This window comes from Bufo gargarizans, chromosome 5 (genome assembly GCF_014858855.1).
Source record: "Bufo gargarizans isolate SCDJY-AF-19 chromosome 5, ASM1485885v1, whole genome shotgun sequence".
In the NCBI taxonomy this organism is placed as follows: Eukaryota; Metazoa; Chordata; class Amphibia; order Anura; family Bufonidae; genus Bufo; species Bufo gargarizans.
Window position 1 is genome coordinate 478,718,336 of NC_058084.1, and position 18,353 is coordinate 478,736,688.

At 45.9% G+C, this 18,353-nt stretch overlaps 1 protein-coding gene across 1 annotated transcript in view; it reads right to left on the minus strand.

Moving 5' to 3' along the window:
• The window catches only part of PON2 (paraoxonase 2), a 50,316-nt gene that overhangs the window by 19,012 nt on the left and 12,951 nt on the right, over positions 1 to 18,353 (minus strand). The window contains exons 2-3 of the mRNA XM_044294800.1: positions 4,931 to 5,001; positions 2,605 to 2,660 (exon numbers count right to left, since the gene is read on the minus strand). Coding sequence (XP_044150735.1) covers positions 2,605 to 2,660; positions 4,931 to 5,001 — 127 coding nt within the window. The remainder of the gene's footprint in view (positions 1 to 2,604; positions 2,661 to 4,930; positions 5,002 to 18,353) is intronic.

Sequence of the window (18,353 nt, forward strand, 5' to 3'; positions counted from 1 at the left end):
TCATAGTTTTTATTTTTTTATTTTTATGGCGTTCACTGTGCGGGGAAAGTAACATGGCCGTTTTATAGATCAGGTCGTTACGGACGCGGCGATACCTAATATGTGTAGTTTATTTTATTTTTTTAATTTTTATTCAGTGATAAATGTTTTTTTTTTTATCTTAACTTTTTTCACTTATTCTTTTTATTTTTTGACCCAGACCCACTTGGTTCTTGAAGATCCAGTGGGTCTGATGTCTGTAAAATACAGTACTGTACTCTATATAGGTTTCTGTACTGTATTTTACTTCCACTGAACAGATCTATGCTTTCAGCACAGATCTGTTCAGCACCATGGACAGCAGGACGCCTGAGCAGGCGTCCTGTTGCCATGGGAACCTTCCCCGTCTGCTCAGTTATGGTCAGAACTTCGCAGACGGGGAAGGGTGAGGACGGGGCTTCGGGGGGCTCTCTGGGGGCTCTCTCCCTCTCCATCGGGGGGCTGCAAAGGCACAGCAGCCCCCCGATCGGAGAGGGAGGGAGCTCCCTCTTACTGTTAACCTTTTCCATACAGCGGTCCGTACGGACCGCTGTATGGAAAGGGTTAAACGGCTGACATCGCATCAACGATGTCAGCCGTTTATACCAGGGTGCCAGCAATGTGCTGGCACCCTGGTATACCCACTGTACACCAACGATTACGCAATAGGAGGCGGGCGGGGGATCGCGATCCCGCCTGCCGCACCGCCCGCCTCCCGCAACGCCCCCACCGCCTGCGACACCCCCCCTGCACCACCCGCCGCCATCAAATCATGCATGGGTGCAGGGGGGGGTGTACTATATTGATTTTAGGCACTCTAAAGTTTCTGATCCCCGCGGTCAGGGACCGCGGGGATCAGAAACTGCAAAAAGCGCAGCAAACCGCAGGTCTGAATTGACCTGCGGTTTGCTGCGATCGCCGACACGGGGGGGTCACATGACCCCCCCTGGCGTTTTAACAGGATGCCGGCTGAATGATTTCAGCCGGCATCCTGTTCAAATTAACCCCTGCGGCGCCGGAATGCCGATTTTAAAGTCAGGACGTACCGGTACGTCCTTGGTCCTTAAGGACTCGGGAAATAGGGCGTACCGGTACGTCCTATGTCCTTAAGGGGTTAAAGGGCCGACACCTTCAGATTTATACTTTTTACCATTTAAATAATTGAAGAACATTTTAGGGTTAGTTTTGCTCTCTTTGGCAATTAATCTCTCGGTCTCTAGTTTGGCTGCTTTTATTAGTTTTTTACATACTCAATTTTTTTCTTTATAGTTTTTCAGTGCTTCCGTGCTATCCTCCTGTTTTAGTGATTTAAATGCTTTCTTTTTGTCATTTATTGCTTTTTTTTTACAGTTCTATTTATCCACATTGGTTTCTTCTTGTACCTTAACCTTGTATTCCCATACGGTATGTACCTCTCACAATCAGATTTTAGGATGCTTTTAAAAATATCCCATTTTGGGCTGTATTTTTTATTTTTGAGGACTTTGTCCCAGTTAGTTAGGCCTATGGCCTCTCTTAGTTGGCTAAAATTAGCTTTTTTGAAGTTTGGTATTTTTGTTCCTCTCTGAAGAAACGCTCTTTTGAATGATAATTGGAAGGTTATTACTTTGTGGTCACTATTTCCCAGGTGTCCCCCAACCTGCACGTCTGTTGTTCTGTCAGGTCTATTGGTTAGAACTAAGCTCAGTATTGCCGTCCCTCTAGTCGGGTTCTGAACCAGTTGGGAGAGGTAATTGTCTTTGGTTATTGCCAAGAACCTGTTTCCTTTATGAGATGTACAGTTTCCAGGTAGTTAAAGTTTCCCATAATAACCACCTCATTATGATTTGCCGCCTCGTCTATCTCATTTTATATCAGATTTTCTGTGGACTCTGGTATATTAGGTGGTTTATAGTAAACTCCTATTAGTATTTTATTATTGTTTTTGCCTCCATGTATTTCTACCCACAGTGACTCCACATGTTCATGTCCCTCATGAAGACGCATGTAAAACGCATTTATCATTATGAGCCTTCTGGGATGTATAATAAAGTACACTGAAGAGCTGGAAATTCAGGTGTGACTGCTGTAAGCACCCATAGGGGGGGATATTGAAGTAATGGGTCATATTTGTCTACTGGATATGCATAACTAACAAAATTTGGATCCCTGTTTGTAGTAACTTTTTTTGTGGCTGTCTTGAGGTTGTTTTGATGAGCCACCTCTCATGACTGGGGTGGCCTATGGTCCTTAAGATAGCTCATCAATATCAGGTGAGGGATGAGGGGAAGCAGTGACTCCTGGCACCCCCAAGATCAGGCTGATGTGCTTTGGAAGAGGAACAGGATGAAAACAGCGCCACACGTTGGACAGTGGCCATGAATGGTACTGCAGTGCTGCTCCCATTTGAAAGGGTTTTCCAGGGAGATATAAAAAAAATGGGAGCATAAAGGTGCTGATGTCATATCTATTCCTGCTGACATAATTCTTCAAACTGATGATGTCATTTCTATTTTTACTGACATAATTCCTCTACATGCTGACATCATTTCTGTACTTGCTGATGTCATTCCCTGTGAAATCTATCGCGAAATGGCAAATACTCACAGTACTTATAAAGGCCAAACCATTAGGAAGAACATCAATATCTTCAGAACCAAACTCTGCAAAGAAGAATAGAAGAAGCGTTTAAAATGGATTAGATGGTTCAGAGCTGCATTCATAATTCTGCAGCATTCCCTGCTTCTCCAATGTCTGCACAATATCAGATCAGCGGTGGTCCCACTCCCGGCACCCCCACAGAGCAGTTTTTAGAGGAGAACGCAGCGCTGCCTTCTCTGTTTACCTGCTCGCCATTGACATTGCAGCGGCGGACGGTGTAATAACGTCTCCTCCGTCCCGCAGAGTGTAACTACACCTGCTCCTTTCCTAACAAGGTGGTAAACCACATGGAGGGGGCCCAGGAGGCAGAGGTTGGGGAGCTCTGACTAAGGGCTCATGCACACAAACGTATTTTCTTTCCACTTCCATTCAGTTTTTATTTTTTTTGCGGACTGTATGCGGAACCATTCACTTTAATGGGGATGTAGAAAATACAGAAGTTACTCCGTGTGCATTCCGTTTCTGTTTGTCCGCATGGCCGTTCAGCAAAAAAGTTGTGCATGTCCTATTGTCCACAAATCATGGCCCGAGGCCCCATTCAAGTCAATGGGTCCGCAAAAAATACAGAACGCACACGGAACACATCCGTATTTTGCGGATCTATACTGTAGAAATGCTATGCCCAGCCCATATTGCTCATGTGTTCGGTGATTAGTAAGTTACTGTTTCTGTATACGATCCGCAAAAAACTGGTCAAATACGGAAACCATACGGATATGTTTTGTGCAATAACGGAACGGAAGAGGACTTAAATCAGAGGGGGAAAAAAACCTCAGATACTGAACGAATCCGTGAAAAACGGACCGCAAAAAAAACAATGGTCATGTGCATGAGCCATTAGGCCCCTTTCACACGGGCGAGAATTCTGTGCGGGTGCAATACGTGAGGTGAACGCATTGCACCCGCACTGAATCCGGACCTATTCACTTCAATGGGGCTGTGTACATGAGCAGGTGATTTTCACGCATCACTGGTGTGTTGCATGAAAATCGCAGCATGCTCTATACTGTGCGTTTTTCACGCAACACAGGCCCCATAGAAGTGAATGGGGCTGCGTGAAAATCGCAAGCAAGTGCGGATGCGGTACGATTTTCATGTATGGTTGCTAGGAGACGATCGGGATGGGGATCCGATCTTTATTATTTTCCCTTATAACATGGTTATAAGGGAAAATAATAGCATTCTTAATACAGAATGCTTAGTAAAATAGTGATGGAGGGGTTAAAAAATAAACTATTAATAAACTCACCTTAATCCACTTGAACGCTCAGCTTGGCATGTCGTCTTTATTTTTTTTATAAAAAGGACCTGTGGGACCATGTGATGAGCGCAGTGACGTCATCAAAGGTCCTTTAGCCAGGTCCTGAAGAAAGTAGAAAGAAGAGCAGATCCGCTACGTGATCAAGTGGATGGGGTGAGTTAAATTTGTTTATTATGGACATTGTACTATGCATTCTGTATCAAGAATGCTATTATTTTCCCTTATAACCATGTTATAAGGGAAATAATAAAATCTACACAACACCGATCCCAAACCCGAACTTCTGTGAAGAAGTTCGGGTCTGGGTACCAAATATGCAGATTTTTCTCACGCGTGTGCAAAACGCATTAAACCGCTTTGCACTCGCGCTGAAAAATCGCCCATTTTCCCGCAACGCACCTGCATCTTTTCCCACAATGTCCGTGTGAAAGAGGCCTTAGGGCTTATGCACACAAACGTTTTTTGCTTTCCGTATACGGGCCGTTTTTTGCATTCAGCATACATTCTATATACGGAACCATTCATTTCAATGGGACTGCAAAAAAAACTGAATGTGCTCCGTATGCATTCCGTTTCCGTATTTCCGTTCAAAGGATAGAACATATTTTTGCCCGCAAATCATGTTCCGTGGCTCTATTCAAGTCAATGGGTCCGCAAAAAAAAACAGAACACATACAGAATGTACTCCACATATCTAACGTATCCGTTCCGTTTTTGCGGAGCCACCTATTGAAAATGTTATGCCCAGCACAGTTTTTTCTATGTAATTACTGTGTACTGTATATGCCATATGCAAAAACGAAACCAGAAACACTACTGAGAAAAAATAAAAAATAAAAAAAAAAATGGAAAAATGGTTTCAGGAAAAACACCGCAAAACACCGAAAAAGTCATACGGTCGGTTGCACGAGGCCTTACAGGGTTGACACGCTCCCTGCTTCAATTACGAAACCTTGTAGCATCTTGGAATTTGGTACCAGAGGATAGACATTTTCTTTCCAGCGCACTTACCTATCCCTTTTAAGAGCTGACAGTTTGGGAGGTCTATGGGCTCTACTTCTTTGAAGAATCTGGTTCTATGACTGCAAAAAATAAAAAATAAAATAAAGATCACAAATTTCCAAAAACAATTCAGCATCTACAAAAATATTTGCAGGCGATTTACAGTAGATCAGTATCGGATCGGTGGTGTCCCAGCACACCTGCTTCAGCCCTTGGATGAGCGCTGCGCCCTCTTCAAAGTATGATAAGCACAGCGCCATACATCGGATAGTGGCTGTGATTGGTATTGCAGATCATTCCCATCCACTTGAATAGGATGGAGCTGCACAAAGGCAATGTCACCAATGGACGTCACAGGCCAAGGAAGAAGCCGCAGCACCACAGCCCCTTTGTGGTGATGGGGATGCCAGGAGTTGGACCCCCACTGATCAGGTATTGATGACCATCGCTGCGTGCGAAAATGCCCATACTATTAAAATATAACAATATTAATGGAATACGGCAAATGGCGTAGCGAAAAATAAATAAAGCCAATTTGCCATTTTTGTCATTTAAACTACCCAATAATTTTTTTATAAAAGTGATCAAAAAGTCGCACAGACTTAAAATTGGTATCACTGAAGAGAACAGATCGTCCCGCAAAAAATGAACCCTCACACAGCCCCGTACACATAGCTACAAAAAAGTTATAGGGGTCAGAATATGGTTATGAAAAAAAAAAAAAGATTTTCTCAAAAGGTTTTACTTTTTTTTCCCAGTATTAAAACGCAATAAAAATTATTCAAGTGTGGTATCGTTGGAACCGACTGACTTGGAGAATGAAGATAACAGGTCAATTTCACCGCATAGTGTACAGTGTAAAAAAATTAAAACCTTTATCAGAATTGCATTTTTTCACAATTCTACCCCATTTGGAAAAAGAAAATCTGCTCCCCACTACATGGTATGCAACCTTAAATGGTGTCATTAGAAAGTACAACCTGTCCCGCAAAAAATAAGCTCTCATAAGGCTATGTGAATGGAAAAATAAAAAAAGTTAGGCCTATGGGAAGGCGGGGAGTGAAAAACGAAAGCACAAAAAAAGGAAAATGCCAGGGTCCTTATTCAGAAGCATTACTGTACTCTCCGGACTGTAAAGTGATGGAACCAGCTCCTAGTGCAGTGGCCGGGTGTGGGGTGGTCCCAATGCTATTCTGGGTCCCCTGAACACCATGTGTTGCTGCTCTGTGGAGGGGATGGTAAGACGTGGTGCACCCCGATGGGAAATAACTCCAGAGAGTCAGAGTCTGTAGTAAACCAATGCGCTTCTTTACTGGAGGAGCTGAAGTGCAAAACAATACAGGCAGTGCACCGAGCTGACTTCTCCAGTCTCCTCCCTGGCAGAAGAAGGAGGAAAAGCCTGAGATAGCTGTCCCCCACTCTCGCAGAAGACACTGGCCAAAGGGCTGGTGACTCAGGGTCTGTGGGAGAGTATTCCTGTCTCAGAGTCTTTTTCTGGTCACTCATGCAGCCTGGAAAAGTCTCCCCTACTAAAACCAGTCCCTATCTACAGACAACTGGAGGCTATAACTGCTCTCCTTATAGTCACTTTCTAGCTGAAAGGTTGGAGTGGAGAATAACAGCCAAAATAGAAACAACGTTGCAATTTCAGTCTGTCATAGACTTGTATAGAGTTTATCCAGACATAAACAAGTCTTTAGACGTAAACAACAGAGCTAAACCAGACAGTCAGAAGGTCAGTGTGTCTGGTTATTTGCCTCCAAAACTTTGCATAGTCCCTTATAATAACTGTGGAAGATTTCTAACTTCTCAGCGCAAAGATAGAAAGTCCCAAAGTCTTTCAGTTTTAGCTGGCTGTTCATTAGCCCTTTTCCAGATACAGTGCAAATAAACAGGATATATTACAATAAACTTATAAAATACAGTTCAACAATATAAAACAGTGTAAGTTTAAATAACTGCATAAATCAAAGAGCACTAAAGTAAGTAGTTGGCTTTGCGTTGCAGCAATAGGCGCAAATGTCCATAGTCCAAAGTACCCTTGCTACAGGGCAATATATACTGGATGTAACTAAGCAAACAGTTATGAGCCTCCTATTGGATAATTACTGCATGGGTGATTATCTTTCAGCTGGCAAGTTAGTTAACCCCAACTGGTGCAATGAGTTGCTTCTCATTTCTTAAACAACCATGTTGAAAGACGCATCTCGTGGTCGTAGAAAAGATGTTAGTCTGTTTGAGACGGGTCTAATCATTGGCCTGCATCAAGCAGAGAAAACATCTAAGGAGATTGCAGAAACTACTAAAATTGGGTTAAGAACTGTACAACGCATTATTAAAAACTGGAAGGATAGTGGGGACGCATCGTATTCGAGTAAGAAGAAATGTGGCGGGAAAAAAAATCCTGAATGATCGTGATCGGCGATCACTTAAACGTTTGGTGAAATCAAAATTGAAGAAAAAACAGTAGAACTCAGGGCTATGTTTAATAGTGAAAGTAAGAGCATTTCCACACTCACAATGCAAAGAGATCTCAAGGGATTGGGACTGAACAGCTGTGTAGCCGTAAGAAAACCACTAATCAGTGAGGCAAACCAGAATAAAAAGCTTCAATTTGCTCGGGAGCATAAAGATTGGACTCTGGAGCAATGGAAGAAGGTGATGTGGTCTGATGAGTCCAGATTTACCCTGTTCCAGAGTGATGGGCGCATCAGGGTAAGAAGAGAGGCAGATGTGATGCCCCCATCATGCCCAGTGCCTCCTGTACAAGCCCATGGGGGCAGTGCTATGATCTGGGGTCGCTGCAGTTGGTCAGGTCTCGGTTCAGCAACAGTATGTGCTCCAAGAATGAGGTCAGCGACTACCTGAACATACTGAATGGCCAGATTATTCCATCAATGGATTTGTTCTTCCTTGATGGCACGGGCATATTCCAAGATGACAATGCCAGGATTCATCGGGCTTAAATTGTGAAAGGGTGGTTCAGCGAGCATGAGACATCATCGTCACACATGGATTGGCCACCACAGAGTCCAGACCTTAACCCCATTGAGAATCTTTGGGATGTGCTGGAGAAGGCTTTGCGCAGCGGTCAGACTCTACCATCATCAATGCAAGATCTTGTGACATTGCAGAAGCTTATCGAAACAATGCCACAGCGAATGAGTGCCGTACTCAAAGCAAAAAGGCGGTCCAACAAAATATTTATGGTGGCGACTTTTTTTTTGGGAAGGGCAGTGTATTAGAGCGTTATTTTTAGCAACGGATTAGATTGGTCACAGTTGAGGGCAGAGGAGGGCTGGTAGTGGTCAGAACAAGATGATAACAATACACATCTGCATAACTCAGGAATTCAGAGAATTGTAATGCTCGGGGGCAGTAAGGATCCGATCCAGACCTGACAGTGTAAATCCCAGCCACTTCATCAGAATTCCTGTGCACTGTCCCTTTAAATCTAATGAGCGTAGCCTCTATTGCCATACGCCATTGATTTTCTTACTCAATAGTAGAGAGACCTTTACACCAGGGCCCCGGGGTGACCTTTGTGTGGAAATTTGTGTACATTTCACAACGTCCTCCTATCATATCCTAATATTGTATAAAGTCTTGTGAGGTCCCAAACCTGGGTTAATGGAGTAAGATAATAGAACGCGACATGTATAAGGATATACAGTACAGACCAAAAGTTTGGACACACCTTCTCATTCAAAGAGTTTTCTTTATTTTAATGACTATGAAAATTGTAGATTCACACTGAAGGCATCAAAACTATGAATTAACACATGTGGAATTATATACCTAACAAAAAAGTGTGAAACAACTGAAAATATGTCATATTCTAGGTTCTTCAAAGTAGCCACCTTTTGCTTTGATTACTGCTTTGCACACTCTTGGCATTCTCTTGATGAGCTTCAAGAGGTAGTCACCTGAAATGGTCTTCCAACAGTCTTGAAGGAGTTCCCAGAGATGCTTAGCACTTGTTGGCCCTTTTGCCTTCACTCTGCGGTCCAGCTCACCCCAAACCATCTCGATTGGGTTCAGGTCCGGTGACTGGAGGCCAGGTCATCTGACGCAGCACCCCATCACTCTCCTTCATGGTCAAATAGCCCTTACACAGCCTGGAGGTGTGTTTGGGGTCATTGTCCTGTTGAAAAATAAATGATGGTCCAACTAAACGCAAACCGGATGGAATAGCATGCCGCTGCAAGATGCTGTGGTAGCCATGCTGGATCAGTATGCCTTCAATTTTGAATAAATCCCCAACAGTGTCACCAGCAAAGCACCCCCACACCATCACACCCCCTCCTCCATGCTTCACGGTGGGAACCAGGCATGTAGAGTCCATCCGTTAACCTTTTCTGCGTCGCACAAAGACACGGTGGTTGGAACCAAAGATCTCAAATTTGGACTCATTAGACCAAAGCACAGATTTCCACTGGTCTAATGTCCATTCCTTGTGTTCTTTAGCCCAAACAAGTCTATTCTGCTTGTTGCCTGTCCTTAGCAGTGGTTTCCTAGCAGATATTCTACCATGAAGGCCTGATTCACACAGTCTCCTCTTAACAGTTGTTCTAGAGATGTGTCTGCTGCTAGAACTCTGTGTGGCATTGACCTGGTCTCTAATCTGAGCTGCTGTTAACCTGCGATTTCTGAGGCTGGTGACTCGGATGAACTTATCCTCCGCAGCAGAGGTGACTCTTGGTCTTCCTTTCCTGGGGCGGTCTGCATGTGAGCCAGTTTCTTTGTAGCGCTTGATGGTTTTTGTGACTGCACTTGGGGACACTTTCAAAGTTTTCCCAATTTTTCGGACTGACTGACCTTCATTTCTTAAAGTAATGATGGCCACTAGTTTTTCTTTACTTAGCTGCTTTTTTCTTGCCATAATACAAATTCTAACAGTCTATTCAGTAGGACTATTAGCTGTGTATCCACCTGACCTCTCCACAACGCAACTGATAGTCCCAACCCCATTTATAAGGCAAGAAATCCCACTTATTAAACCTGACAGGGCACACCTGTGAAGTGAAAACCATTTCAGGTGACTACCTCTTGAAGCTCATCAAGAGAATGCCAAGAGTGTGCAAAGCAGTAATCAAAGCAAAAGGTGGCTACTCTGAAGAACCTAGAATATGACATATTTTCAGTTGTTTCACACTTTTTTGTTATGTATATAATTCCACATGTGTTAATTCATAGTTTTGATGCCTTCAGTGTGAATCTCCAATTTTCATAGTCATGAAAATAAAGAAAACTCTTTGAATGAGAAGGTGTGTCCAAACTTTTGGTCTGTACTGTACATGGAAACAAACACATGACGTTCATACCCAGAGTCTACAGAATGAGACCCGGATGAAAATAATAGCGCTCAATGCCAGTCAGCTGGATCGAAAGCTAACAAAGTATTGTCTTGTGTTAGAAAGGGCATGGCTTCTGTACCTTGGGGCTCATTAACACCTCCCTACCTGCAATCCGTATACAACCTAGTACTGCTGTAGTTTGTTACAATGTGTCACTACAGGTAAGAGCTGTAACAGATTGCCTACATGAATACATTGTAACAAACTGCAGGTGCATGACTGCTGTACAGGTTGTAGAACTTTTCCAATCAGTGACATCAAGCAGAGCTATTGGTGAAGAACGTTACATGTAAGGAATCTTTTTTCCAGTTTACGTTCCGTTTTTTGCATTTTGTATACGGAACCAGTCATTTCAATAGATCCGCAAAAAAAAACAAACGAAAAGGTACTCCATATGCCTTCTGTTTCCGTATTTCTGTTCCATTCAAACATAGAACATGTCCTATTATTGTCCGCATAACGGACAAAGATAGTACTGTTCTATTAGGGGCCAGATGTTCAGTTCCGCAAAAAACGGAATGCACACGGATGTCATCCGTATTTTTTGCGGACCGCAAAATACAGAAAAAGACACACGGTCATGTGCAAGAGGCCTAATACTGAACAACCCTTTTAACTGTCTGCCAGATAGCGTGTACACAATCTGTACAGCAGATGCTGGGGGCTGGTTGCAGTTGGGACTTGGGTCTCAGTGGAACTGGTGGCAGTATGAGGCAGGTGATGGCACTGGCAGCCACAGTGCGTGAGGTGAGCGTGGTTGTCACGGCAAGTAGAGATAAGAGGAACACTAAGTAAACAAACAACAACAGGTAAACGGACTAGGCTCCAAAGCTAGGGAGGAGGTTGTCACAGCAAGTGGGGATAAGAGGAACACCAAGTAAACAAACAACAACAGGTAAACAAACTAGGCCCCAAAGCTAGGAATGGTAACCTCCTAACAATCCCTGAGCCTCTCCCTGACTGATGACAGTATGAGCAACTCCTGATGGTGAACAAACTCATACGCTGGAACCTAAGCCCTGCTGACACTGAAGCAAACCCTAACTTAGGGAGCGGGGAATGAGACAGCCAGTACCTTCCACCGTGAAGGGACCAGCGTCTCCCTGAGATCTAGCAGCAATACACGCACAAAGGGGAGAACAGAAGGACTTAGCTTGAGACGAGCAGGAAGTAGAGGATCCACAAACAACCTGTATAGAACTCCAGAAGGAAAATATCAACCGCAAAGTCAGCAGTAAGAGGCAGACTTAAAGAGAGCCACTTAAACAGCTAATGAGCAGTACCTGTCGAGAGGTGGGATCCTGCCCACAACAACAAACAGAAGGGAAACACAGAAATACCTGTCAGATAGACTCACGCGCTGCAAGTCTAATCTTTTCATGAAAAAGGTAGCGTCGATCATGCTCGTTGCCTGCACCCCACCACCCTAAAACCCTCACCCCATTGACCCAATAACTACACATGACACCAGGTTGGATTTGAATTGGCCACAGCAGCCGATTATAAAATGTATAACACTTTTATCCTTAAGTTTTAAATAACATATTTTAACAACGAACCCATATGCAACCGCATATGATATCCAACATATGTGCAACATATAAAATAACGACGAGGGAGGTCCTCGAAGCCCCAACAGTTTTTGTTCAACTCCTCCTCCACGTGGTACTCCATCTTGCTCCCCGCCAATGAGCGCCAGCTCGGAGGCACCACTGATGGACCAAAACCTGCCACGAAAATACAAACCGGATTCCAAAAAAGTTGGGACACTACAAATCATGAATAAAAACTGAATGCAATCATGTGGAGGTGCCAACTTCTAATATTTTATTCAGAATAGAACATAAATCACGGAACAAAAGTTTAAACTGAGAAAATTTACCATTTTAAGGGACAAATATGTTGAATCAGAATTTCATGGTGTCAACAAATCCCCAAAAAGTTGGGACAAGGCCATTTTCACCACTGTGTGGCATCTCCCCTTCTTCTTACAACACTGAACAGACGTCTGGGGACCGAGGAGACCAGTTTCTCAAGTTTAGAAATAGGAATGCTCTCCCATTCTTGTCTAATACAGGCCTCTAACTGTTCAATCGTCTTGGGCCTTCTTTGTTGCACCTTCCTCTTTATGATGCGCCAAATGTTCTCTATAGGTGAAAGATCTGGACTGCAGACTGGCCATTTCAGTAACCGCATCCTTCTCCTACGCAGCCATGATGTTGTGATTGATGCAGAATGTGGTCTGGCATTATCTTGTTGAAAAATGCAGGGTCTTCCCTGAAAGAGATGACGTCTGGATGGGAGCAGATGTTGTTCTAGAACCTGAATATATTTTTCTGCATTGATGGTGCCTTTCCAGACATGCAAGCTGCCCATGCCACACGCACTCATGCAACCCCATACCAGCAGAGATCCAGGCTTCTGAACTGAGCGTTGATAACAACTTGGGTTGTCCTTGTCCTCTTTGGTCCGGATGACATGGCGTCCCAGATTTCCAAAAAAAGAACTTGGAATCGTGACTCGTCTGACCACAGAACAGTCTTCCATTTTGCCACACTCCATTTTAAATGATCCCTGGCCCAGTGAAAACGCCTGAGCTTGTGGATCTTGCTTAGAAATGGCTTCTTCTTTGCACTGTAGAGTTTCAGCTGGCAACGGCGGATGGCACGGTGGATTGTGTTCACTGACCATGGTTTCTGGAAGTATTCCTGAGCCCATTCTGTGATTTCCTTTAGAGTAGCATTCCTGTTTGTGGTGCAGTGTCCTTTAAGGGCCCGGAGATCACGGGCATCCAGTATGGTTTTACGGCCTTGACCCTTACGCACAGAGATTGTTCCAGATTCTCTGAATCTTCGGATGATGTTATGCACAGTTGATGATGATAGATGCAAAGTCTTTGCAATTTTTCGCTGGGTAACACCTTTCTGATATTGCTCCACTATCTTTCTGCGCAACATTGTGGGAATTGGTGATCCTCTACCCATCTTAGCTTCTGAGAGACACTGCCACTCTGAGAAGCTCTTTTTATACCCAATCATGTTGCCAATTGACCTAATTAGTGTTAATTGGTCTTCCAGCTCTTCGTTATGCTCAAATTTACTTTTTCCAGCCTCTTATTGCTACTTGTCCCAACTTTTTGGGGATTTGTTGACACCGTGAAATTTTGAATCAACGTATTTTTCCTTTAAAATGATACATTTACTCGGATTAAACGTTTGATCTGTCATCTACGTTCTATTACAAATAAAATATTGACATTTGCCATCTCCACATCATTGCATTCAGTTTTTATTCACAATTTGTTTAGTGTTCCAACTTTTTGGGAATCTGGTTTGTACTACCATGGGAGTCCAGCCCCAACTATGGAGCCCTCCAATCCTCCAGAACCTGATATTCAACCAACTCCAAGGACCTCCCTCCGCCATGAACGCACAGGCTTAACACCTTATGCCTGGGCGTCTCTCCACACCCCCAAAGCCGTCTCTATGCCCCCTTGCAGGCCTAGGCACCAGAGATCGATTCAAATTGCGTTCAGGTGAATACCATCTCTCCTCCAGAAAGCACCAATCCCCTGTTCCAACTCAGCATGTCTCACAGCCACGGCCCCATTCCTAGCCATAAACCTCCCTATTACCCGGTTCACCTTTATCCTGGCTTTGTTCACCCAGTCCGCTGACCGAGCACCCCTCCACACATGCCTGTGGACCATATCAGACCAAACCGTGACAATTACCGGGAATAAGGCCCATATCCTCAGCAAATCAAATTTTATGTCCCTAATTAGCTCACAAAAAGGTCGTGCCCCCAAATCATTACCCCCCACATGAAGGACCAACACATCAGGGGCCCTATCTAACCGCACAAACCTGTGTATCTCCGGTAACATGTTACTCCACACCATGCCTCTCTTTCCCAACCAACGTATCACTGCTACCTCTCTTGCGAAGCCAAGCTGTCACCCCTCCTGCCTCACTGCCGCTCTTAACGCTCCCCAAAAAACAAAGGAATGGCCGAGTATCCACACTAACGCCGGGCACCAATCTGTAACGAGAAAAAAGAAACAGAGAACCATCCTCGTTAGCCGGCCAGTTCCTTAGGGGACGAACATTAAACTACAACAGGCAAACCCCAACTACATAATCCTTACAGGCGAGCCAGGAGTACAAACGACCTGAAACAAAGACTCCCAGCGACCAATCTTCTTAACCACTTCATCACCCACCCTGTGCTGTCTCAGTGGCGGCACCTATGCGAAAAGAATGCCCTGTATAACCCGTCCAATCCAGACCCAAGCTGGCGAGACACTGGCGAAACACCGCCAAAAACTGATAGCGGGACAGCGAAGAACCATCCTCGTGAATCAAAAGCAGAAAAGCCCTCCCCCTCCTTACTAACCTAAAATCCCTTAAGCAACGCACTGGGCACATCTCACAGTTTGGAACGTCGTACAGCGCTATCTTATACACCCTCCCGTTAACATCCGTCTTCGAACTGCGTAATCTAAACACTACCCTATCGGGGTACAAATCAACGTGCTCCTGCAGCAACCCACCCACTCTACGTTGTCACTAACTAATCCCCCTAACCGCAATGCCCAAAAGAAGGCTAATGAAAACGCAAGCTTAAACAAAAAACCCTCAAACACTGACCGACATCCTACCCCTACCTGTCTACCCATGTCCAACAGTAATGCAAAGAACACCAGACGCCTGCAATCCTCCACTCTCCTTTTTCACCTCCAACCCTACAACGCCTGACTCACCAGAAAACATTTTGTAATGTTCCTTAATCCCCGTAACCGAAAACCAAAGACTAAACCAGCTATTATTTTATTTAACTTGGCTAATGACCAACCCTCATCCCTACCGTGCCCAATATACAATAACATAGGGGCTTCAAGCTCAACCCCCACAACTTCAACATCCACTCCTATCGTTTGACACCAACCCTTCCAATCCTCCCAAGCCCTAGCCTACGAATCCCACGTCCATGGGGCCAACGACGATCTGATCAACCTTGCTACAGCTCCTCCAGCAGCTCCCATAGAAAGGTTGGACAGGGCAAGGGGGTACTCCTCCGCTTCCGGCGCCAGCACCCGAAAACGCTCCTACTGGAAACGAGAAAGTGCGTCAGCTATACAGTTCTGAACCCCTGGAGCATGAACTGCCAGCACCCAAGCGTTCAACGCCAGACACTCAAGGACCAACCGTTGCAACAACTGAACTACCTGTGGTGACGATGCCGACAGATAATTGATTGACTGCACTACACTCAGATTGTCACAATGGAAACGCACTTTCCTATGGTGAAGTCTCTCCCCCCACAAGAAAACCGACACTACGATTGGAAAGAGCTCAAGCAAAGCCAGATTGCGAACCCAACCCCTGGAGAACCACTCTGCCGGCCATTTTTTCGCTCACCATTGCCCCCCACAATAGACCCCAAATCCTGTCCCACCTGCCGCATCCGAGAACAATTCGAAATCAAAACAATCCTTCTTCCCCAAAATTAGCGACCGCCCGTTGTAAGATGCCAAGAAGGAACCCCAAACTGCTAGATCTGCCCGCAACTCCCTACCGAAACAAATGAAGTGATGTGGCGCAGACACCTTTGAAGTCGCCATTGACAAACGCCGCAAAAAAACTCTACCCATCGGCATTATCCGAAAGGCAAAATTCAGCTTGCCCAACAGCGACTGCAAGCTTCACCGCCAGCTTTAAATCCTCCAATTTGTCTGATGGCAACCGACACTTCATCCTTTCGGTATCAATAATGATCCCCAAAAAACTGTTCGGTGGCCGGGCCTACTGTTTTTTCTGGTGCCAGCGGGACTTCAAAACGCGCAAACACCGTCTCAAGCGTGTGCAGCAATAAAGAGCACACTGCCGAGTCTGGTGGGCCTATGCACAAGAAGTAATCTAAATAATGGATGACCGAAGCGCATCCTGCCACATCCGCCACCGCCCATTCTAAAAAGGAACTGAAATATTCTAAATATGCACACGACAGTGAACACCCCATAGGCAAGCATCTATCCACAAAAAATGTTTCTTCCCAAAAACAACCCAGCAGGTGCATGCAGTCCGGGTGTAATCGGCAGTAACTGAAAAGCCGACTCTATATCTGTTTTTACCAATAACGCCTCTTTGCCAAAATTGTTAACCCACCCTACAGCCGCGTCAAATGACGTATAAACCACCGAACAAAGTTCGGGATCTATCCCATCATTGACAGACGTCCCTCTAGGGTATGGCAAATGATGAATAAACCGCAAATCCGACACTGGGGGTTCCGCAAATAGCCCCGCCATTCTCCCCAGCCTCACCACCCGAAACAGCTTTTCCGTTACACAGAAAGTGCACTCATGCTTAAATTTGCACTTCGCACCGAACTTACATTAAACAGGAAGCACAGTCCCTTGGCTGAAGCTGTATGCAACGAGGTTTGACCGCCCCCCCCCCCTGTATCCCCCCAAAAGGACAGACTTGTTCTCCCCTGCGCCGTGACTTTTAGCCACAACGCAATGTCCTTGTGATCCCAACGAATATTGGGACGCACTGCTTTCCGCTGGCGAAATTGCTCGTCATATCGTAACCAAGCTTGACCGCCATAAACACGGTACGCCTCCCTAATCGCGTCTTGATAACAGAAAAGCGCTGAACAACATTCGGGCTCTTTCTCCCCAATAATACTCGCGAATATGGCGAAGGCTTGTAGCCAGTTGACAAACGTGCGCGGGATTTACAGATACCAACGCTTTTCCTCCTCCTCTCTCTTACAGTCATCTTTTTTAGCCCTGTCCAAATTAAAACGTTCTAAAGGGAGTAGTGAAAAAATTTCCACATACTCCCCCTTCCAAATCCGCTCCCTCATGTCCTGCTTCAAGTGAGCCCCTAATGGGCCTTCAAAACAGACATACACCTCCCCCCGAGCTGCGTCATCCACACTAACCGTTCCCTCCCCGCCTGTCTGCACTGACACAGAGCTCGTTCCTGCCGCCGACTACTCGTTCCCAACCGCAGCTGTTACCTGGGTTTGAACCGTCCCCAATTCCCCATTTTGTAACTGGTTAGCCCCTGGTCCCATCGCCCCCCAGGCGGGTAGCGGCGAACCCCCTTGCGTGCCCCCCCACACGCTGCCATTGACGCCAAGCCCCCCAACACGGTAAGAAGCCCCCGCCCTAACTCCCCCGTGGGTCCCCCATGGCACTAAATATAGATTATAAGGGTCCACAGTTGAACTCACCAGGCTGCCTAGGCGCTGTGATCCCACCAGCCAGAACTCCAGAATCCCTTCCAGTCACAGATCCCGCAGCTCGTCCAACCACGGATCCGGTAGCCATCAGTTGAGAGCCGGTGCTGACCAACGATGCCAAACCTAGCGGGGGAGGAGTAGATGGGGCCAGTGTCCTGCTGCCCGCTAAGCCTCTTTAGCCTGCCCCCCCCCCCCCACACAACTGCAGGGGGAAACAGCCGTCTCCTCATTGCTTCTAACATGCTGGGCAGTTTCCCACAGGGGCACCGTGGGAACTGCCGAACCTGCTCCATTTCCAGCGCTCCCACCAGCAGGAGGAGCGCTAACACCTGTCTGCGCTCTGCTGTAGTCCCGCCGTACATAAGGATTCCTCCCACAGCGGGACGGCCGAACGGGAGGCTGCCGCACAGCCGCCCCGCGTGGAGGGTCCCTAGAGGGGCTCCGGACTCTTGGGGTCAACTCGGGACTCAGGTGCACCGGTGGGCGAGTACGCCGTGGCCAGCGCGTCTCCTGCTGCAAGGGCCCGACCCCACACTCCTCGCTCCTGTCCGCAGGCCTTGAAGCTGCGCCTGCAACCATTGTGGGCCCTGCGCTTCCGTCCTCGACCTGAGCTGCCTGATCAACTCCTCGACCTCAGACATGACGGTAGGCTAAGGTTGGGGGATAAACACTGCACTATCCTAAAATGGCTCCCTCTCCCCTTTCACCTAGCTATTTAAGACCTCTCCTCTTTTCTCTCCGCCCCTACTTCTAAACAAAACTCCTAACCCCCCTATCCTAACTCGCCGCTGCCCCATCTCGTCATGCTGGCCTACCCCAAG